General features: G+C 36.5%; 3 protein-coding genes across 5 annotated transcripts in view; 2 read left to right on the top strand and 1 right to left on the bottom strand.

Moving 5' to 3' along the window:
- The first annotated feature begins 632 nt into the window (after nucleotides 1–632).
- LOC134667273 (ras association domain-containing protein 8) lies at nucleotides 633–10242 on the top strand. 3 transcript variants are annotated; one of them, XM_063524615.1, is made up of 10 exons: nucleotides 642–913; nucleotides 1017–1127; nucleotides 1322–1443; nucleotides 2649–2837; nucleotides 3493–3715; nucleotides 4444–4560; nucleotides 6499–6716; nucleotides 7459–7573; nucleotides 8396–8522; nucleotides 8998–10242. In XM_063524615.1, the coding sequence occupies exons 1-10, from the start codon at nucleotides 842–844 to the stop codon at nucleotides 9096–9098; spliced, it is 1395 nt and encodes a 464-aa protein (XP_063380685.1). In that variant the 5' UTR covers nucleotides 642–841; the 3' UTR covers nucleotides 9099–10242. The 3 variants fall into 3 exon arrangements, with proteins under 3 accessions (XP_063380700.1, XP_063380685.1, XP_063380692.1); XM_063524622.1 differs by having other exon boundaries at nucleotides 643–913; nucleotides 6514–6716; XM_063524630.1 differs by lacking the exon at nucleotides 2649–2837 and having other exon boundaries at nucleotides 633–913.
- Nucleotides 10243–11092: 850 nt separating this feature from the next.
- On the bottom strand, nucleotides 11093–15549 carry LOC134667424 (inhibitor of growth protein 1). Its single transcript, XM_063524832.1, has 5 exons — nucleotides 15285–15549; nucleotides 13421–13627; nucleotides 12953–13123; nucleotides 12197–12319; nucleotides 11093–11813 (listed from the first exon to the last, which is right to left on the bottom strand). The coding sequence occupies exons 1-5, from the start codon at nucleotides 15418–15420 to the stop codon at nucleotides 11491–11493; spliced, it is 960 nt and encodes a 319-aa protein (XP_063380902.1). The 5' UTR covers nucleotides 15421–15549; the 3' UTR covers nucleotides 11093–11490.
- Nucleotides 15550–18011: 2462 nt separating this feature from the next.
- Nucleotides 18012–24236, top strand: part of LOC134667560 (microtubule-associated protein Jupiter) — a 146256-nt gene continuing 140031 nt past the window's right edge. Inside the window, exon 1 of the mRNA XM_063525001.1 lies at nucleotides 18012–18165. Within this exon, the coding sequence (XP_063381071.1) occupies nucleotides 18107–18165 (59 nt within the window). The 5' untranslated portion in view covers nucleotides 18012–18106. The remainder of the gene's footprint in view (nucleotides 18166–24236) is intronic.

The raw sequence follows: 24236 nt of genomic DNA, 5'->3' as shown, positions 1-24236 counted from the left end.
CTGCCAATCATGGTGTCGCATTGCGTATGTTTTGTCCCCCACGAACGCACGCGTATAGCACATCTATAGGATCCTACCACCATCTATGGCCTGAGCGGCTACCGCGAAAACCGAAATTCGCAAATTGCGGGGATCTTCCTCTTTTACTCCAATGAAGGCGTAATTAGAGTGACAGAGAAAAATCCCCGCAATTTGCGAATTTCGGTTTTCGCGGTTATAGCGCCCACGCAGTCACGCACGGAATTTTCATTCGGTTTCTGTACGGAATGACAGGTAGGACCGAGATGTCGCTCTACACCAAAGAGAATATACAGCTGGTCAAGCAGATCTTATCAGTAGAAAAAGGCGGCAAATTTGAAAAATGTAGGCGCGAAGGGATGTCGTCCCATAGAAAATTTGAATTTCGCGCCTTTTTTTAGTGACAAGATTTGCTTGACCAGCTATAATCACTACGTATGAATACACATCCATACCGCAGTCTCGCTTGCACATACGGAAAATTCCGTGCGTCTGCGGCAGTCTGCGGCCAAAGTTCAACAAAACGCGGTATGCCCCGAACCACAGATTATATAATAGTTCTTACGAACGGCCGAACGGCGAACCCGCTCCGAGTGTGGAGTGGGCTTTATTGTAGTCCTTGGCGTTTCTGAACGAAATTTTCTCATAACCCACTTTATTTTCTTCAATTGTATTGTGTTGTGTATTTTGGTATGTTTGTGTCGTATTTTAACTCGTTTCGCGTGAGAAAGAATTCATAAAACAGACAGGTGTTGTAACTCTCGGAATAATGTCGTAGTTGAACACAACTATTGTTACTAGTGAGTCACTATTTCAAAAATTAATGGAGCTGAAGGTCTGGGTCGAGGGAATACAAAGAATTGTTTGTGGGGTCACGGAGACTACTACTTGTCAGGTCAGTTTTGATATTTTTTATAATTAACTAATATGCTGAAATTATTAAGTAGGTTTTTGGGGCAGAGTTAGCTCTCGTGTTGCTAATGAAAGGTTTTTTACAGGATGTAGTTTTCGCACTAGCCCATGCCACTGGTAAAGTAGGCAGATTTACACTGATCGAACGGTGGCGGAATAATGAACGACTACTGGCCCCTCAAGAATATCCTTTGAAGGTACGTGTTGTTATACCAGATTAAAATCTTATGGGGTTCACATAGAACCAATCATGTAAAGTCATGTTGGGTAATAGAAACAGCTTATTTTACTCTGGGTTAAAGGAACAATATGAGAATTCCCTACAAGTGTTTCTCTTGCCCCAATGTTTCTCTTACCATATAAAACCTTAATAATACATCTTATTTTATAGATACTCATGAAATGGGGAGAGTATTCCAATGATATTCAATTTATTTTGAGGCGATCTGATTCTGGAAGTGGTCAGAAGTCATCACAACCAACAAATAACTCTAGATCTCCAATTGGAAATGGGTGAGTCTGATTGTTCATGTCTCATGTCTCTCAACTTGATCCAATTATTTGATCCAGTATATGTGTTACGTACATAGTATCATCTTAAGCTTGTAGTGATTCAAGAAGAACATACAAGTATCAATAGACTAAGCTTTTCTGTGCTATGTCTAAATTTATCTCAGTCACTTTCACTTTTTTCTCAAGATTTAACCCCTTAACTCCTAGAGTTAGACTAAGACAAGTCTGTAACGATTTTGATAGCACATGCAGTGCAAGTGTTAGTTATAGGTCATATTACATAGAAGTGTGACATTTAAAATAACAGTTGTACTGCATGTACTATCAAAATCATTGTAGACTTATCTTGTTCTAACTCTAGCACATTAAAATGTCAAAAACCCTTCCTAATTCTACTTTTAACTTGTATCTTAAACTAGAAACAGTTGTCTAGCTACTCGGAGACCTTTAAAAAGGTCCCCCTTTCCATTCTATTTTGAATCTTTATTTCGAGAAATAACTATTGCATTTGTCTTGGGGAGTTTTGATTTGTGGGCGTGTAGAGGGTGTGTATGTGAGTCACCATTTCACAAGATAGAATAAATAATATAATAGACTTAATGTTGAAATTTTAATAAATTAAAGTTAATATTATTTATGTGGTTCTAGGTTCCTATACACCATTTCAAGTTTTTTTAAATTATTGCTGTCATTATTCCTAATTCTAAAAGTAACATAGGTGTAGGTATCTCACAATCATCTGCAGCAGAGTTTAAGGTTCTTAGTAGAATGCATAAAAGTAAAAATCCTAATTAAATACATAATTTTAATTCACATCACCCTAATGAACACATCCATACTTCAAGACCAACACTATGCTACCTCACTTAGGTACAAACTTTTCTGATAGTTTCTCATCTACATGAGGTTGTATTTAGAAGCTAACTATATCTATTTTTCTTTCACCAATTTATAATTTTGGGTGTCACAGTTTTAACTTAACCTGCTTTTTTCCTAGGTAGGGAATAATTTTTCTAAACATGTATATATTGAAGAAAAAAAAATTATAAATTTTGAAAAAAGGGCCTTCTACCACCTTTTTAGGTCAGTTAGGAGGGAGAGGTAACTTTTCTTGCAACTTAATATTGCAGTCAGGGTTGAGCAGGTGCATAAATAAGAAATACTTATACAGTTTATTTCAAATAATGTTATTAATATTTTTTTAGGAGCCATAACAATTCAAACCCCAACATCTTGGACAGCCAGAACTCACCAAACAGAATAAACCCGGGGCCCACTTACAATAACATAAGCAACACCTCTCCGGGAAATCCGGTGGGTGTGGTGAAAGGAGTGCAGCAATCCAAGACTCCAGAATCTGATAGTCCGGTGCTTAAAGATGTTCCACCTTATAGGTAAGGGGTTATAAATCCTATCCTAGCATATATAACAATGGTGCATTTATTTATATGCAGACTTTGGGCATGGGCCAAAGGGCATTCTCTACCAGTCAACCATTCCGCCAAGTCAAACAGAGACAATATCTTGGTGCAGGAGAGATTCATAAATTATAAAGAGAAATCAGCGTTGGTAATGAAGTAATAATTAAACAAAATTAGGTAAATATCTCAGTAGATAACTACAGTTTGGTATACAAAGTCTTAATTCAACCATTAAGGTAAGTTTAGACTACGACACTATACTATTAGGTACACTAGGTGTACCTAATAGTCATACGTAGTATGTCTATGTACGTATACACTTGAGTGTACCGTGTATAGTGTTATTAGTAGTCTAAACTTACCTTTAAAGTTGATGAGCAGAAAAAATAATTTTAGATTTAGATTCATTTATTTCTCAATAAGTATTACATGTTTTTATCAGTGAAATGTAGTAAGGATATAGAACATACAAAACAAGCTGTTTTGAAAATAGCTAAGGATTCATTTGTCCACAAAACAAAGAGCGCCGCTCATTCTTTCTACCGTGCATTTGTCTGTTTGATATTATGTAACAAGGGCTACTCTACGAATCTTACTTGAATAAACAAATACCAATTAATGTAACCAGGGAACCACCACCACCTTACCGGTCCCCGCCGCCCCCGACGCAGTCCCGCAAGTCGCCAACCCGCACGCGGCCGCGCTCCTCGCACATGTCCCCAGTTAACTTGCCTGAAGAGGAGCCCCGGAGCCCTGAAGCCGTCACCTACAACAGCCAGTACAGGGAGCTTGTGTCACTTGTCAACTACCAGAGGGAGAAACTCACCACGCAGCAAGCTGATCTCATTAAGGTGATTCTAGTTTTCATTAGACAAATTTTGATAAAACAATACCTAGATTAATGCAGGCAGACAAGCGCGATATTAAACAATCGTTTCGTGTTCTTGTAACATGGTCATGTCGAGTTTTATTTACTTAACTATAGTTGGTCAAACCAATTTGTCAGTCAGTAAGAACCAGGAAAACTAGTATAAGACAATGATAGTATGATTCTCTCTGTCTATGATTGAAATAAACAGTCCTTTGACAAACTATACATATATGTACGAGATGAGACAAGAGATGATAGTGAATCTGAATACTATGTTTAAGATAAGTACTTACTTACCATAAGAACATTCTTCTGAGACATTGTGCGCTAATTTGGGAAACTTGCAATGCAAGTGACAAAATTTACTGTCATATTCTTGTTAGAAGTGGAATCAGAAAAGGTAGGTCTTTGGTTTAGCTGAAATAAACACAATTGGTGTACTTACCTTATTAAGTTACTAATACTTTTTATTGCACACCTCACACAGTTTACAATATAAGTTTTATATTTGCCAATTTGAGCAAAATATTGCTATTTGATTGTTAAGATTATTAGGATGCTGATACGCAATAATGTGTCAACCCACATTAATTTTTCAATAATATGTCAACTCAAAATATTGACACTTAAAGTTGACATTTTATTGAAAAATTGATGTGGGATGACTCATTTTTGACACCATTTAATAAATATGGATGTGTTTTGCAGTATGATGCTGAAATTGGTTTTTGGGAGAACAAAGGAAGGGAGCAGGAACGGCAAGTGGAACTTCTGCAGCAGCAGATCAGCTCTGCAGATAATCAACTCAGAATAAGCACTGAACAGGTAAAGGTTTTGTCAGAAAAGTCATATATTTTTTCTTATTTAATAGTATTTTTTTCCTTTAAAATCATTTCTTGTATTGCAAAGTCTTAACCTAACTTATACATAATAAATTTATTCCTTACAACAAGCTATTGTTTTATATTATGACATATCATATCTCTTGCATGCAATGTTAGTACTTTTGCACACCGTCCATTAGCGCCACTTGCGCCATCCCACTAACCCGGTAAAACCGTTAACCCATTGTCAAATTGCAAACCATGGTAACTCCAGGTTTAACAGGTTAACCCTGGGTTAGTGGGATGGTGCAAGGCCCTTAATAAAATAAAAATTCACTTTAAAGTGAAGGAAACGATCTACATAAAAAGCAGGCCACTGACGAGCCTTCCAAATGAATGCCGTTAGAATGGATTCATCCAAATGGACGGCATCCTAATATTAACCCTTTGACCGCCGTTGTCCGGTATAGAAGACAACGATAGAACGATACGCTGGCGCCGTCGTCTTGTATACAAGACACAAATTCAACCACTGAGTTAATGTGAAAATAATAAAAATTGCAATTTCATTTACACTCGTGTTCATATTTAAGGTCTTTGTTTTTTCATTTATTTGCTTTTTAAGCCGCTATATAAATCCCTTCTTTTATAATAAGGCATTTAAAAAAATTGCTCCAATTTTCAACATTTTTCATGTTCCTCGTCGCCGTTGTCTTGTATAAAAGACAGCTAGGGATGGGAATGTTAACTCGATATGGGAATTTTTAAAGTAAATATAAAGTCAGAAATATGATTTTATCTAAGTATTTGAACACTTGTTAATCGCCAATTTTTTTCAACGAATAGTAGGTAACTACTTACTAGAATACGTAGAACGAAAGTCAGATAGGCATAACTATATTTAAAGTTCAGGTAGCTTCTTTAGCTCTATAAAGTAGAGTCAGACAAGTAAATTTGCCATTGTAGATTGTGGACTATTTAATTGCAGAAGAGATAAATAAAAAAAATAATTGATGTTATTTTATAGCTTAGTGGGAAGGGATACACCGCAGCGACCGCTTCGCACAAGTGTGGTACAGGGACATACCTGTTTATCAGACTTTACTTTTATTGTTATAACATTGAAGTTAATGTGTAATTTTTTTGTAACAAGTCGTTGAACGTTTTTTTGATAAGAGTTTACCTATAGATTAATGTAAACCAAACTGAAATTATAATGATAGATTCTAATTCCGGAATAATATCTTCACTCATTAAAAATTCAACCCACGTGTAATTTTCACTAAAACAGTTCCGGTATATTGACTTTATCGACACATGATGCGCAGCTTTAACGTTACGCCAATAAAGTTTACGTACCGACAAGCGCTTACGCCGTTGACCTAGAGACTATTATTACTTGATCCGCGCGGAAACAGTCCTTGTCGGTCTGCATTGCGGGCAGTCCATGGGCGCCGTTGTCTTGTATAAAAGACTTCTCGTACAGCCTAGTGCGGCGATATCACGTCTTGAATCGACATTGTTTAGTGGTTGTTTTTTATGTTAAATCCCTATATTTTAAACATTTTCGGGTGTAAAACATATGTTTAATTTTGGCAATTTGGAATGAAATTAAAACAGGATAAGAACAAAGCTAAATTAAAAAGATTTTTACCATAATATTGTAAATATCGATATCACTATTTGCAATCCCTAAACTTTTTATTAGTTGTTTACTTAAAATTTGCTCTGGCGTGTGAGTGAGCGTCTTTGCGGACTAGGTCCGGCGGCCAAAAGGTTAAACAATGTACGTTTTTGACATTCACGGACCGATTTTGGATTGCAGCCACGCTATTTGGACTGTTGGAAGGCTCGTCAGTGGCCACCAATATTATGTTATTGTTATTAATTTCTCTTATTGTATCAAAATTCACATTTTGTTAATTTGAACTCAATACAGAAGCTTTTCGAGCAGGTGCAAGCGCTAACCTACTTAGAAGAAGAGAATGAGATCGTGAAACAGAACGAGAAGACGCTGAAGTCGGAGATAGTGCTGGTGCGGTCGAAGCTGGCCAACTGCGAGACGGAGCTGCTGCAGTGCAAGAATAAGATACGGAAGATTATGGAGGACATACATAATGAACAGAGAATTATTAATAGTAGACAGCAGGAGAATAGGTAAACATTATGATACGGAGACATATGAATAGAATAGTATTTATTCGTAAGCACAAACAATCGAGACAATACATAATAAAAGAGAAAACACAAAATAAGACAAAAAATATGGTGAATAATAATATAATGACAGTAATTCAACCACACAGCTAATTAAAAAAGAATACTTCATGAGCGTATTTATTTGTGATGTTCCACGGCAAAAGGTACCTTGTGGCGGTTGGCGCTTACTCTATTATTATCGCCGCTCCAATATTATTGCGGCGCTATGCGACGTAAGTGCCAGCCGCCATAAGGTACCTTTTGTCGTGAAACGTCATATTTAAGCTATGCTCATGAAATAGTACATTACTATACAAGTGCGAAAAGTAGTAAATTCCTACCTTTTCGCACGTTTATTGAACAATGTTTTACAGTACATATGGCCCTTTAACCGATTCGAGGCTGATGACACGCCTGCCGTGTCATCAATATTTTTTACGTGTGGCGTATGACACGGGAGGAGTGTCATCATATTCTATGGCGCATGGCATGGCTGCCGTGTCATGAGGTGATTGTTCCGCGCCACAGCCAAAAGTTTTCGAAAATGGAACACGCATCGAATCGGTTAAATTTTTGTCATAGGCACGTACGTACACCTTAGAGCGGTAAAGTAGCACCATATGCACTGTAAAAATACCTTACGATTGTCTGACAGTAAAAAGGATATCACCTGATATTTTACATTCGTTATTTGTTACAGACAAGCTTTAGAAAGATCAATATTGGCTGAAGTAGAAAATTTGCAAACACAAATTCAACAAGCAAAACATGCAACAGAAATAAACCATCTCACCGCTGAAAACTTAAAGCGCGAGGTTTGTTAATGTAGTTTTTACAGGGTAGAATTTCCATCTGTCCAATATCTTGGACTATCAATGACACTGGGTCATCGCCTCACTCTCTCATTAAGCAAAATGTGAGACAAAATAAACACAGTGGACAAAGAAATTAGACAGGTGGAATATCACCCTTACGACTGTTAAAAATATTTTTCACCACCAGCTCGTAAAAGCTCTCTATTCGAAAAAACTGATGAGTAAGTTACATTTTATCCACAAGAGTAGCAAAGTAATTAGACGCAAATTTTAGGTTGTTTCATCATGTTGGCTAGTGGGATTGACTTTTAAATAATGATTTTTAATAGCATTCATTGGATTTGCTTTGTAATGTTTTACAGTTAATAATTTTCTTGTGTTGGTGTGGTGAACATTTTTGTTTCGCTCGGTAGTAAAGTTTGTTTAACCCTCATAAGTCTCACAACAGTCACAACACTCAAGATTTAAGTTATTGGAATATTCCGCTTGCTTGGGTATCAATATTAGCATGAAACGCTAAACAACATTTGCCCTCGTATAAAACAAATAAGTGTTAATGAAATTTAGGCATGTATGGATTTGATATTTACCACTAGCTTTTCGGTGAAGGAAAACATCGTGAGGAAACCTGCATACATCTGCGAAGAAATTCAAAGGTGTATGTGAAGTCCCCAATCCGCATTGGGCTAGCGTGGGGACTATAGCCCAAGCCCTCTCGCGCATGAGAGGAGGCCTGTGCTCAGCAGTGGGACGTATATAGGCTGAAATGACGTTGATGATGATGAGGCATGTATGGATTTTCAGTCTGTTTTTTTTTTATAGGTTGGAGTTCTAGAAGACGCAATAATGGAAAAGAAGAGACAAGTCGAGCGACTCGTACAAGAAATGAAAGAAGCTAATCTTCAAAGTCTTTCTGGCAGCGTAGACGAACTTAGACATCCTCTTGATGGTAGGAACCTGGTTCACATATTCGACATGAGATATTCAAACGCCGCGATTTTTTGTCATGTTGGGTCAACCTCCCATAAACAGTCGATTAGCAAGTGGTTATCTTTGCAAACGTTTTTTCTAGTATAAACCGACAAGTGGTCGCAAAATAATGATTTTTAAATTTTGACGAAAACTTACGTACAGTACACCATCAGATGTATCGGAGCGGCCAAGGTGCTAATAATATCTGAATACGCCTATTGTCAAGGCGCTAATAGAGTGCGTTTTGAGATATTTTTGAGCACCTCGGCCGCTCCGATATATCTGATGGCCACTGTACAGCCAGCAAAGAAAAAGTAACCCCCTGCATATGCATATAAATTTGTATACATAGGTGCTAAGTATTGCTGACTGTACTTAGTTGCAAACACCACATTTCGAGTTAAATAAATGTTTGTAAAATGTTAGTGTCTTATGAATAATCTATTCCCCAGGATTGTGCAAAGCTGGCAGTGCACGGAGAATCATAGGATCACCTCGGCAACTGGAAAATGCTGCTCCCACCAATAAGAATCCTCATGGTGTATGGGTTTAGCCAGTTCATCAACTAGCACGACTGCCCCACGAGTGTCAACCTGATTGAGTTAATTTAATCCAAGATGACCCCTTTTATACCAGAACATCTTTTAGGTTTGGCAGAGTATTATGATACCTAAGTTCCTATGATAATCACTTATGGTTGCCATAGCGGTATATAAGCGGTGATATTAAGTTTGATCAGCAGATACGTTAATGATTAACATTGTCATAAAGAGTGGTATTTCTACTAAACATTTAGTTAAATTATCAATGCTTTTCCCACAATTACAACAGGATTATTATTGCTAGCATGAAAAACATATAGGAGATAGGGTTGAAAATAAACGTGCATTTTCTTCAAATGTTTCTTAGGGGTAAATTTAGTGGTATTTGTGTTCAAAGTAGTGTCATATAAATTATACTTAGGGTCACAAATTGTGTCTTATCATATCATATTTTAATTTAAGATTATTAGACGAATTTTTATTAACTAAATAATTATAGAAAGATTTACATTGGAATTTTCTATAATTCTATATAGGTAGTAAAAGTATTATCATGTCTTGCCATCCTCATAAAGTAATCGTACCTTGAAAATTTGACTTGATAGATATTCTTCGGAGGGAACAAACATACCTACACAAATGTCTCATACGTATAAGTGCTATATATACTTACCTTCATATTTACATTAGCTATAAGTGTATGCGGAACACTTAAAAAGATGATATGGTTACTTATATTACCAATTGTATGACTCATCAGAACAAGTATTATAGTATAAAATTAATACAAATGGTACTATTACTTAAAATAACTCCTAGTTATGTTTTCTTATATATCCTAGGTATTTTGAGTAGTTAATGAATAATTTGCAATACAGATATGTTTAATGATAATAATCTAGTCGAAAATATAAGCCATTGCAATACTTATGTGTGAACCAATAGAATTATCTCGTGTTATAGTGAAATTTAAACTTAAATTATGTCAGCATTTATGGGAAACTGAGTATTTCAAAAGTATTTAATTAGGCCTAATATATTATGTAATACGAACCTGTATGTTACTTGTAATCTCTACTATTATTGTGCTTGGTTTCTATAAAAGTAGTTAGAATGTTTGTCGATAATTCATATATCAAATAAAGTGATTTAAAGAACTTATAAGAGTATCATTTGTACAACCTAACTAAGTTCGAGTAATTATATGACTTGCGCCCATAATGTTCTAACGTTACACAATTGTTTACAATGTTTTTAAAAAATCCTTTAGACCGGCTCACGGTTGACCGGTTTATATCAGGCATTTGTTTGTAGAACACTTTATATTTTACTTTATTATTACACTCATGGTTTGATTTTCATTACAATTTAAAGTTTATTCTAAGACGCAATGTATATTGCAAATTTTGTTGTGTTAAAAGCGTGACAAGTAACGTCACACTGATGTCAGCGTACATTGAAGGCAATATTTATTTTGTATGAAAAAGAGGAAGTCTAAAGGATTCATAATTTTTAAAAGTTGCTGTAAAAATGTTGGTCAGTTTGAGGAGTACAGCCTTTAGTTTAATTTATTGCTCCTGTTACAGGAAGCACCCTGTAATTACTCTTTGGTATGGGTTTATTATGGGTGGACTGCGTTAATGGTTGCATGTTGCTAATGAGGTGAAAAGTTGTATGTCCTACACGAGACGAGTTCTTTTGCACTTCGTGCCGTAGGGACTACGGCACGACGCTACGCTCAAGAATCTAAATTAAATAGGGAATATTACGTGAAACTCTGCGAGGGGACGCTACTACTACAATCCATCACAATCTGAGGGTCTACCGCAAAACAAGAAAACAGACATTTCGTTATCTTACCTCTTTATCACTTGCATATTCTAGCGATAAAGGCAAATAAATAAATTTCGCGTTTCACGGTAGGTGGCGCGTTGGTGCATCAATGTCATGATTCATTGTCTGTGAGAGTGAAAACTTGTGATTCGATAAAAATAAAAACAACATATAATTTAATCTTAAGTATATTTAATTTATATCTATTCGAAAAACGTCAAATCTTGTCAATATATTACAAATAGCTGAAATAAATGCGACTTCCACGCAGTTTTTCTTCTGTACGAGACAAACATAAATTCTATTTACATGTACTTCATTGAACTAAAGTAATAAAGAACATTTTAATCTAAAGCAACATACCTACTTAATAATACAGATTCTCAGCGACAACCATTTACATATTCTCACTCTTATTCGTAGAAAAGTAGGTTCTTATGTATAACAGGCATATTGTTAAGAATCTAATTAAACTCAATAATCATTTTCATACAACTGAAATCACATTTGAAACACTTGACTTGAACAGTTCATAGCGGACCTCGTACGCCGCTTCTTGTTGAGTAAACACTATGCTTTTTCTTCCTTCTCCCTGTTATACCGTTCTAGCTCCTTAAGGAACTGTCCTTTGTTCTTCATCACGTTAGGTCGGTCGCCTCGGCACTTGGGGCAGAACCACTTGCCCTTGGGTTTTGTGATGAGGGAGACACAAGAGAAGTGGAACCACTCTATCGGACAGAGGTCGTTGTCGCAAAGGATCATCTCACCGAAGGATATCTGGTCGCAGAGGCAGTACCGCGGCTCGTCGGGGTCGATGGCGTCTGCCTCCTCTGGAGGAGTCTCCGACCGCTGGGCCGCTTGACGTGCCTTGCGCTTCTTCTTTTTGCCTATAGCTATAATAAAAATATTTAACATCAGTATATTTTAATTTTGGTACAACTCACGAGTTATTAATTTTAAAAGAGTGGTAGTTTAGGGGGCACGAAGCGACATTAGCGGGCGCTGTATGGCGCGCCATTAGTGTTGTAGTAACTAGAATGTCTATCGTCCACTTTAGACAAGCGTTACAACATAATATATGGACCATACAGTGCCATCTACATCTGCTATCAGATTCAGAGTATGATTTTTTCTGCATTTTATAATTCTTTTGCAAAGATAATTTAAAATAATGTAAAGGGGTAAAACGGTAGATTTAAGCTATGAACAAGGATATTGAACATCTGCGTGAAAGGATGACAAAAATTATAAACATTAGGTTCTTGTGGCATCTTACTTTTCTTATGTGTTGTGTTGTGGGTATGGCGCTGTTCGTCCCGCTCGCTAGAGTCTGCCCCGTCTGTAGCGGCGCCAGCGGCTGCAGTTCGCGAACGCCGAGCCCGCTTTGACCATCTCTCTCCTATTAAACACAAGTATTAGGGAAAACATTAAACATTACTGATTAAAGGCACTCTTTACTTACTTTAACCCATTATTTACTTTATGTTGATTTAACTCGTATTGATTAATCGGGCTGAAATAACACCACATTGCCTATATCCCCCTCCACCACATATCCATCCTGTATGTGTATATGATTATGGTGAGTTAGGATCTTTAAAAGTTGTGTTTTTATGATCACACTCGGTTCAATCGGTAGGAAATTTGATAAATTTAGACCCCTGTGGCTATAGTACTATTAGTGGCTATGTAGTCCTTGCGAGTTTGTCTACACTTGCTCGGTCAAAAACTTTTCTACTCGCACATTACTAGGCACCAATGTCCATACTTATTTCTAGAGCTTTTATATCTAAAATATTAGGGGAACATCTTACACAGATCAACCTAGCCTCAAATTAATCAAAGCTTGTACTAAGGGTGCTATGCGACGATATACATAGAAAACACCCATGACTCAGGAACAAATATTAGTGTTCATCACACAAATAAATGCCCTACTGGGATTCGAACCCAGGACCATCGGCTTCACAGGCAGGGTCACTACGCACTAGGTCAGACCGTCGTTGTAGTGCAGGTGTATGATAATCCTAACCAGTCTTGTCCCTCTCCTTGTCCTCCTTCTTGTCCGGGGCGCGCTCGGGCGGCGGCGCGTGCACGGGCGGCGCGGGCGGCGCGCTGGGCTCCTTCTCGCTGCGCGCCGGCTCGGGGGCGGGGGCTGGCTCTTCCTTCGTCGTGCCGTTGGTGTTCACTTCCAAGCAGGAAACTAATGAGAGAATATCATTTTTACCTTTGCTTAAAAACTTGATTTTTAGGGTTCCATACCCAAAGGGTAAAAACGGGACCCTAATGGATTGAATGAATGAAATTTTTTATTTCAGGCAACTAGTGGCCCATACATAAATACCTTAAAACTAGCATACATACTATAAAAATATATTTTAAAACTAAACACTACAAATCTCAGTACATAATTTTCATTATTATTGTACTGTCCCTATTTTTTAAATAACTGGAGGAGCTGCATACATTTTTTGAGTGAATATTTTTTTTAAATACTTACTCAGCTTCTTATGGTCAGCTTCCAGCGACCTCTGTTTGTTGTCAATGAGGTCCTGCAGTAGCTGTACGACCTGAAGTTTCTCATCTCCGATCTCTTGTGCTGCAACAAGAGCGCTCTGCAAGCGCATGGCAGCGCGCCCGCGACGGCGCTCTTCTGTGTTTGCACCAATGCATACTGCTAGGTGAGTTTCAGCATCACGAAGGCATTCTGAGAAAATGGTGGTAATAATCACTCAAGTAATGCTGCGCTGAGCTACACTTTACACATTTATTACACTTGTAAAACATTAAATTATTATGGTTTATCCTATTAAATAATAGTATGTTGTTGTTGTGAAAGTTTTAATGTTAACCATGTAATAATGGCTCAATGCACAAGAGATTTGTAGTTAATATTGTATTTTTTTCGGTAATTTTACAAATAACTTCTTTATAATACTGGTGTTAACTCTCAAGATTCTGACACATTATTATTTTTATTTACTTCAACAGGACAGTGGTATTCAGCTTGTGGTCCCATTTAAGTAAATAATAACTTTGCTATAAAAAGCTGTTTTCTTTATATATAAATGTTTTCTTCATTGCTGAGCGTTGTTGATTAATCTGTTTATTGTGGTTGGAGCAAATAACTCTTAATAAATCATGATACTTAAGGACACAGCTTGTTAGTATTCATTTGCTTAACCAAAGTTATCTTTGTTTTGGGTGTACATATATAGTTTTTGATAACCTTTAGCTAAACATCTATGCAGAATACATGTACTGTATTCTGTATAGATTTGATTGTAGAATCAATGAGAAAGTAAATTTTACCAGAATCAACCCAATATGGATGCTATTTATTTAAATACATAAAATCTATGTGCTCTTTTCATCAGATATGGGGTCGTGCACAAATCACGCGAGGTTCGATGGGGGGAGGGGGGTCACGAAAAACTCACGATAGATCACATTGGGGGAGGGGGGTATAAGGAAACCTCACGTGTATTTTTCTACAGTAAACGAAACTAAGAAAAAGAAAACCAACCACATGAGTAAATACCTTTTCTCGGTTTCGTTAAACATAAATCTTCACTCTGCACTTCAAAATAGCGAATGTATTTAACGAAAATAGAAAAATAAACAATATTTTCTAAATACAACACTATTTATCTTAAACTTAGGTCGAATGAAAAAAATTCAAAAAAATACACGTGAGGTTGCGTGGGGGGAGGGGGGTAGCCAAAAACCTCACCAAATATCACCAAGGGGGAGAGGGGATCAAAAAGTAGCCAAAAATACCTCGCGTGATTTGTGCACAACCCCTATCTGCAATTTTCTGATACATACTGGTAAATTTGAAAGAACATACGAAAATAAAAGCAGTTCACCCCATACTATTTACAGTTTAACAGAGGAGAAAGCATTTTAGATTATCTAGCTAGTCATATAATCAAGCAGTGAACAAAACAATGAAAATGAAAAAATAGTAGTAAGTATAAGTAAGTATTGTACAATGGGAAAGCTATAATAATGTACAAAGACATTTAATTTGCATGTCCATACAGATTGACATGTTAATATAGAAACTTCAAGTGTATAAAATAAAATCAAACACAAATTGTAAATGTGCCACCACTATTCCAGTTTGGATGTTTAGTAGAGTGTGGGAAATGATCTAAAATAACGCTAGAAGTGTTTATTTTGGTCACTAAACAGTTGAAGCGAGCGTTACTATAAAAAGCAAGTTGTACGTATACAAAATGAGGCTGATGCTAACGTCAACACACCTTACGATTTTACAACATACATGAAAAAAATCTCGAAATATAGTGATTCCAATAGAGGAGGAGACTATAAAGACGCTTAGAAAAACAAAAAAATACCTCTGTAAGTTACGTCCAGCTCTCGCATACGCGATAAATGTCGTTGTAGATCATTCGGCAGATTTTCCACGCAATCTAAGTAGTTTTCTACATAGGTTGCTGAGAGCAACGCTTCAGTAGAAGCCTGGCCTAACATGATTACTGATTCAACACAATTTTCATAATCAAAAAGTATTAGTGGACTATTTTTTTTCACTTTCCAAGCAAATAACAAGTTCGCTCGTTGCACTCAACAACCAACCGCAAGCAAGAAGCGATTTCTACGCTTGATTCAAAACGTTTCGTTTCATGTGTTTGACAATTGACTAACCTTAGATATAAACATAAATATTTCAGTTATTCATTTAAAATTAGAGATCTAGTTACAAATTTCATGACACAATACTAAATTTGTCACTCAAATTTTGGAAATGCACAATATCTTACAAATAAATAATATCTAAAATTTATTCTACTAAAAATCGTCTATTTATTTTTATAAAAACAAAACGCTTAAACTGTCAATGTAGCGATTGTCATGCGACTGTCAAGTGCTGTCAAGACAGAGAAAACTGTTTCAGCCTTTGCTAAAAACGCGTCATCGGGAGTATTCGTCCGGAATAAAATAAAAATTAATATAGTCCGGCAAGCCATTTCCGTCAGTAGCAAAACGCGGTAAATTTAAAAAAAATGTAGGAGCGAACGGTTATCGTCCCATAGAAATTTTGAATTTGTCGCCTTTTCTACTGACAAAGTTGTTTGACAGACTATGTGCACCGTCTTATAACCCTGGCCGCAGACGCACGGAATTTTCGTACGGATTGACTGGTGGGAACGGGACGCCGCTCTACAAATGCATAGCGCTATCTCGCTTGCACATGTCTACGGAAACTGAACGAAAATTCCGAACGTGTGCGGGCAGGGTAAATGGTGCCCGGTCGCCGTGGGTTTTTTCATTAGTTTTCGGGTTCTATTTTACTGATCAATTCGTGATATAGAGTCTGGCTACTGAAATTTTACCTAAATTATTGGCGGGAAATTCAAAAAATCTTGGGCTGGTCACACTTTGTGTAGTAGGAATTATAGTTTTGATACTAGACAATATCTTTGATATTCTGTGCACAAGTAAGGTACCTAAGGAAATAAGCTAAATAAACGTTTAATGCACTCAAAGTCAGCTCACATAATTTCTACCACTATTTAAAGTACAGTCAACGACAAACACACATGTTTACGTTCCAATATTTAGATTATATAGATATTTTTCAGAACTTTTAATTTATCCGTTTCTTTATACACTTGTCCTATTTATGAAATTCAGGCATTAATAAATTCACGTACTTAATCAAAGTAATCGGCAAATGTTAGAACTAGTACTTAAAGTATCAAAATATTTATAGAGCACCAACCTCCTAATTTGTTTACATTTGGTTAGAAGTAGTAAACATTGCACTTTTTCATTATACAACGCTACACGTCGACTTCGCACATTGTCGTAATTATTTACGAGCTTAAATAATAGTTTGTGAACCTCACTCAGCATATAAATTATTAATATTATTTAAAATAAACCCCATAAAAACCGCAAACAATTTGAATGAATGACATAAATTGACAACTGACTTTTAGCTTTTTTTTAAATCATAGACAATTGGTGATACAACAACGAAATATCTGTCAACATTTTTTGGCTAGCCAGACTCTAATAGATATCATTTGCAAGATATTATTAACACCTATCTCACCTCACTCAGTGATTAGCAAAGAATATAATACTCACTGCCCAAAAGGTCAATGTAATTTTGACGGACGCAGTTATGCGTTTGAGAGAGCCAGCAATATTGTTATCTCGTTTCACCTCATAGCTGCGTCCCATAGCATAGATTGGCCTATATTGGCTTCATTGAGAAACTTCTACTTTTTTTAAAGTCCGTAAAGGCCCTATTCGCACCGCAGCTTTTTGAATGACACAAATGGATATAGTCGCACCAATAAAAGTCTGCAGCGGATTTGATAGCCCACGCAATGTAAGTGTTATATAGTCTCGATAAGATACAAGTACAAATTGGAGATTGGAACTCGGCGACGTGTACCCACATAACCCGTTCGATGTGTTGCCTCCCGGGTTGCCTCCTAACTGCTCCTAACTTGATGATTGCCGGTATGGGTCCACCTTGATGGGGTTCTCTGCACATAGTTACTAATGCCAGTTCAGGGCTATAACCGCGAAAATCGAAGTTCGCAAATTGCGGGCATTTTTCTCTGTCACTCTAATTACGCCTTCATTGGAGTAAAAGAGAAAGATCCCCGCAATTTGCGAATTTCGGTTTTGGCGGTAGCCCCTCAGTCCAGTATTCTCGATCTAAACTGGTCCTTCCGACTCGTTTCATCATACGTGCTGCCATAGAACCTAACTATGTACCTATACCTATAGCGAGCACCAAAATTGCATGGACTTGGCATGAATATATTATTATTGAATTAATTAATTCATAAAGCTAAGCAATTTTGGGGTTTGAAGAAAGGGAAATGAGTAATACAAATACATAAAGACATTATGATATTACATTATTCTAAGCAACCGACACCACCTACTTATTTCGCACCCACGTTTTCTTCGTCATAAAATTATTTCGCAGTCCGACATATTGAGTCGTTCGTACTGGCACGTTTTATAAAACATATTGTCATATAGTGTCATCTTAAAGCAGTATTGTCATAACATTTTTGGCAGTCAACATTTGATAAATGGTCATTTGACCTTGCAAAATTAAATAGTGTGTTAATTTTTTCATGTATTGTGGAGTTTCGTGTTAAAATTTTCAGTTGAAATATTCAGTGTCATGTCTTCTACTCTTATCTTCGTGGGATACCCGGAGGATGCGAAAAGTTCGATTACAAAGTAAGTAATTTTTTATCGTAACCTACAAGATTAATGTGGTGATCTGATAAAAGGTCAGTATTCAGTGTCAATTTTGTAGAACACGTTAGCCTTAAGTTATTATGTGATTTATTTTTTAAATTGGCATATGATCAATATGTGTATTTTACTCTTCTCAGCAATAAAGTAACTAAGTCGGTAGGTGGTAAAGATCTCTAGGCTGACTAAGTGAACAAACATCACCAGTGGCGGATTTGCCCTAAGGCCCAGGGCTTTATAACCGCGAAAATCGAAGTTCGCAAATTGCGGGATTTTTCTCTGTCACTCTTATTACGCCTTCATTGGAATAAAGAGAAAGATCCCCGCAATTTGCGAATTTCGGTTTTCGCGGTAGCCGCTCAGGCCCGGGGGGCAAATAAATAGGGGCGGCAAATAATGACAAAACTAACTTAAAATGTAGTCAATATGATGGGTGCTGCTAAAGGGGCGGCTATAGGGCCTTAGGGCAGCAAAGACTGCAAATCCGCCACTGAACATCACTCTATCCAGATATTCTAAACAACCTATAAAAAAGTCGAAAAATCGAAAATCGTTATTTGCCTAATCTATCTCTCTTGCATATGCAGTATTTGTATAATGTAGGGTATATCTGCTCTTAGAATTAATTCAAATAGTTCCAGTATTTAAGAACGACTGCATACGATTTACGAGAAATGTTATTTAATTCCTGTTGGTAAGCACTAAGTAATTGAAACAATCAAGACTTCATTTATTAGCTACATATTCCATTCTCCTGTCATCGTTAAAGCGTAGGAAGTACCATCGTACCTAATTGGATTAAACCTGCTTCATATTAAGTCTTTGTTGCCGTTTTAGTTTTGTAGTGAAATAAACTTGCTCTAAATTAAACTAACAGTCTTGGTTACTCCACTTTGTTTGCTTAGTTTAGTTAGAAAGCTTTACAAATAAAGTCAACAAACATATTTTGCTGATTGCGCCTTTGAATATGTTATTAGTTAGTGTGCCTTTCAGAGATTGTAAGCATTTAAAAGACAAATGTAAGGCGTTTAATTGCTACAGTTTACGAATTTTCCGAGCAAACTGAAGGCAAAGCAGCTATTATTTAAATCCTAGAATCTGTCATGGCTTATCACCTATATATAGTAAAGGTTGGAATTTACTTGACTTAATGTGCACCTAGAAAATAGGAAAATAGTGAGAAATATTGCATCTATTTCATTGGGCGCTGTAAGGAATTACCTTTTCACATGCTTTCTTATGAATAAATACAGGTGATTTAAATTATTTCCTGTTATTTTTTTACTCTGCGTGCTTGCTGAAGTGAAAAGTTGTAGGTAGGATTTTGCCGCGCTAAATACGAGTCTATAGCTATTTGAAACACATGCTTTGTTTTGTATCAATCAATCTAATATTATCGATGCTTATTTAATTATAAAAATTATAGATATTACCGCGACAGGCACCCGCAACAAAAAACATGTTTGCTGCTTTATAACTATGTATAGGTATCTAATACAAATAATTATTTTTATCTCCTGTAAATATTATTTGTTCGAAAAGCTTGCCGTGATGCCGTGTCCTTGTTGATCGTACGCTATTAGGAGGCGCGCCCTCTTGTACAGGTCGGTACCTACCTATATAACTCTTGCGAGAATGGTACCTAAGCTACCTAGTTCAACAAATCAAACATAATGAAAGCGTCGCTAAAGATGTTTCATGGCGCCAGGATTTGTTATGCAGTGTTACAAGCGGTACAAGCCTCAACTCGGGCTAATTGAAGGAGTAGGCAGGTTGATATTCATTTAGACCCGGTGGCCGTAGGCGGGCTTCGCCTTGTGACTACCAAGTATGGTAAACGGCGAGCTTGTTTGTGTTTTAATGGTTTATTTGTTCAAATTAGGAGCACTTGTGTAATAGTTAGGACAGTAATAACTCCAAGGTTTTGGCGAGGCGCACTTAAGGTTACGAGATTGCACTGTTTTGTTTGAAATCTGAGACCTGAGTAGGTAATCAAGTCCTCTTAAGGGGATAATATAAAATTGTATTACTTATGGCTCCAAAAAATGTACTTCTTATTAATTAAACTACTATGTAAATACATGTTTTGATTTTGATGTAGGTCGGAATTTTCACGGGTGGTCTTCAGCCAACAAGTTAATTTTCCTAGCCATCATAGAACTTTGTAGGGTTTGTATTGTATTGTATGCATGGAAGTTGGCGGGTATTTTGGTTACTTTTTTCCGTAGCAGACTGTTCATAACTATAAATTCGCAGGGGAGTTTTTATCAAGAATGCCCACGCGGATATAACTACATTACAAGACTGCGTCCAGCCTTTTTAGGTCACATCATATTATAAGGTAGGATGTAGGTATTACCAATTCTTGACATTAAACACTAGAGGTAACAACGGCGTATATCATTGTAGAGCCAGCATCAAAAGTTCTTTAATAGAGAAGAGAGACATTTTGATCGAAAACTGTTGAGATTTATCTCTACTTGGAAGAATATTAGAGTAAAAGTAGCAAATACTTTTGGCTCATGGTTTCATCTACTACTACAGTAGTAGTGACTCTACAGTCAGCATCAGTCAGTATATATAACTACTTATACTAGGTACTACAGCTTCTAGTGACAAACATAAGATATAGTGAGATTAGTGAGTCATGATGTGATTAGCTGACAATAATGAGCATCTTCATATATGTATACCTACCTGTCTACTAACGACCTTTACACTTAACTACTTATCGAAATAATGAAATTAAAAAGAAATTCTTTCCCTACAACTTTTGACTCGGTCAGTATAGGTTATTATTAGAGATGCAACGGGTAGTCCGATCCGAAATCAAGCAATGTTACTCGTCGGTATCCGGCCGGATAGTAGGTCACTATCCGGTATCCGGCCGGATAGTAAAATAATGGCCAGATAGGCCGGATACCGGATAGTAACCGGATATCCGGTGCATCTCTAGTAATTATCATCACTATGCGTACCTACTGCAAAAGTACGCTGTATGGTAGGCACTCCCAAGTAGCATGGAAGTGTCGGCAACATCAATATACCAGCCAATTTAGAACTTAGAGTGATTTAAGAGACGTATAAGAGTGTCAGAAAAGATTTAAGCTGTATAAAAGGTATTTTACAGACATTATACAGCTCAAGCTGTATAAAATCATTATAAAGGATTCTGCGGAATCATGGGGTGCTTTATCAGAATATAGAAAGTCTACTATAAAACTAAAAGTGTTGTGAAACACTACAAGCTAATTCTATCGTAAAAGCTGTATACAGGCTGTATTGTAGTAACACTTGGCACTTTTAGCTGTATAAAAGTATCTGTCAACTCCGTTTTAAAACTTTAAGTGTTGTGAAACACTACAAGCTAATTTTATCGTAAGAGCTATCAGGCTGTATTGTAGTATCACTTGGCACTTGTAGCTGTACAAATGTATCTGTCAACCCCGTTTTAAAGCTATTTCTTATGGCGTAATTTTACTCTCCTATAAGAATAGTAGTTGTATAACTTCTGTCTGTAAGGGACTAAGGGTATTATAAAACTAAACGAATAAATGGCAGCTATAGTACAGCTTTTTTCTGTATTACTGACAGAGTCGCTTATTTCGGCGTAATTTTACACTCGTATAAGTATATATTTCGACCACGAAAAAAAAAATTGTAATGAACAAAATTAATAATTTAGAAAATTATGAAATGGAACGAAGAATAGACCAAATACATTTGGACCTAAGGGTTTTTTATTTGTTATACGGATCTCTAAAGAGACTTATAACTTATGTACGGAGAACCGAAATACAGCCAAACGAATACAAATCTTCTATTCTAAAGCTGTTTTAATTACAAAAGCTGTAAATGACACTCCATTTATTACACAGCACAGCTACTAAGATTATAATGCTCTCCAACTATCCTGTAAGCTGTTTAAAAATTTTCGCCATTTTCCAATGAAAAAAAAAGTATTTGTAAATATAATTAAGGAAATACTTGCAAATATTAAGCAGACTAACATCGTGTTATGATTACCAGCTAAAATAAATTAACTTTAGCCTTAGAATTAATATTTATAAAACTTTTTGTTAAAAACAAACACTAACTTTACCGATTTTTAATATTTTCCTTATGGTTTCTCTTTGTTATTTTGCAGGCGCGTGAATATTTTGCCAGAAAAGATACATAGGTTCACAATAAATAATAATCGGCACTTACAAATAGTATAATATTCCACTTAAGTCCTCTATAATATTTACTTTTACTTTTATCATCCACTATAACACTTTATTGTCGCCATTACTATATTACGAATGAACAAGATTAAGACATTTTAGTTTCCTAAATGATTATTATTCTCTTATAATCATTTTTAAAAACTCATTTAAAACTCATATTCTTATATCGTACTTATAAGAGATTATCTGTAGTGTTAAGGTTTCCTGTTACACCGAAATATAGCTGTAATGCAGCTTATGTATTGCTTATACAGCTACTCTACAGCTCTAATAACGCGAAAGGCTGTATAATTTGGGCCCTTTTTTAACTTATAAGGGCTGTATAAGCGCTTATACAGCCTTTGTACAGCCTAACTGTACAGCTTATAGTATACAAATAAACTTCAATACAGCTTATATACAGCTTGCAATGCTACTTGATTGTTGTTACACAATACAATTACTGTTATAGTTACATACAAGTTTATCATGATATCTTCTGTAACATAATACTGAAAATGTTGTTACACTAAGGAAAAGTTTTGGTAACTAATTCACAATGCTGACTGGAGAATGTAGTAGGTATTCCAAAACTGCCCGGTCCCCGGTCTATCATTTGTGATACGATTTTACGATTACGCCAGACTGACAATCGTCGTCTTACCATTGGTGATTCGCCTCGCCTGCTCCACAATTGCTCAGGGACTCTAAAACAATAGAATTGTATCCTTCGCCTGTCCCTAGATTAGTGTCTGTTACATTTGAATTGGCATTGTATTAACACTTTCTATTCATTGTGATATCCGTCGCAATTTTAAGCATTCTCCTGAAATTAATCGGCAAAATGTCGCAAACCTTTCTGGTTGCTACATTTTGTCGATTAATTTATTCGATTATCCAAGTCCAAACGCAAGACAGACAAAGGGTTAAATAACTGTCAAGCAAATTTAATTTCACCCATACCCCCTAGCCTTGCCCTTATATACCACTTAATGAGGGGTTACCCTTAAAAAATAACCATACCCGTTGGCGTATTGTATAACAGGATTAGGTGGCTGACAGTAACAGGATCGCGTCGGGTTCCAGGAAGCCCTGTGCGCCGTCTGCCCGCAGCTTTGTAATCGAATGCAACGCCACTGCATTGTCTAAGGCTTAAACATAATGCATATTGCTTATAGGTACATAGTTAGTCGTATCTTTACACTCAAGTATTTCTGAAAGAGGTTTACTTTATTTATTGCAATTTCAATCGGGACGATGGTTTTAGGATTTCATCTACATGGAATGGAATCTATTCGTTAATAATGTAGGTAAGCGGAAATGAATAGGTATCGCCATAGCCGATTGGAAAAGTGAACATAATTGTTAGTGTTATGCACAGATATATATATGTGTTGTGCGTCGACCGATTGACATCCCTAAGCGTGCAAAAAAGTTGATAAACAAGACCAAGTGCGGGTATAGTTCATAAAACTCGCGCACCTAGAAGATATGTATATCAACATTCAACATCTAACATCATCATCCATCACATCAGTCTATTTTAGCCAGTCTTTCTCCGAGACCACGCGGACGATGCTGTCGTCATACGTCGGAGGTAGTTTTAAAACTTAAAGTTAAAGTAAATAATTACGTGTGAAAATCGTGAAAATTTAATCACTGTAATCAAATTCTCCTAAAAAAACTGTACCTAAGTATGAAGACCTGACGTATGAACAATGTTATCTCCCAAATACCTACTTTATGGCCAAAGCTTCTGGAACGTGCGTCGACCGTCACGGGCTGCGCAGCCGCATCTACCCATAATGGGTGATTTAAAACGGCTACATGTTAAGATACATACAT

Source organism: Cydia fagiglandana, chromosome 1, assembly GCF_963556715.1.
Source record: "Cydia fagiglandana chromosome 1, ilCydFagi1.1, whole genome shotgun sequence".
In the NCBI taxonomy this organism is placed as follows: Eukaryota; Metazoa; Arthropoda; class Insecta; order Lepidoptera; family Tortricidae; genus Cydia; species Cydia fagiglandana.
The sequence above is the reverse complement of the archived record's forward strand: the minus strand, read 5'-3'. Positions and strand labels throughout refer to the sequence as shown.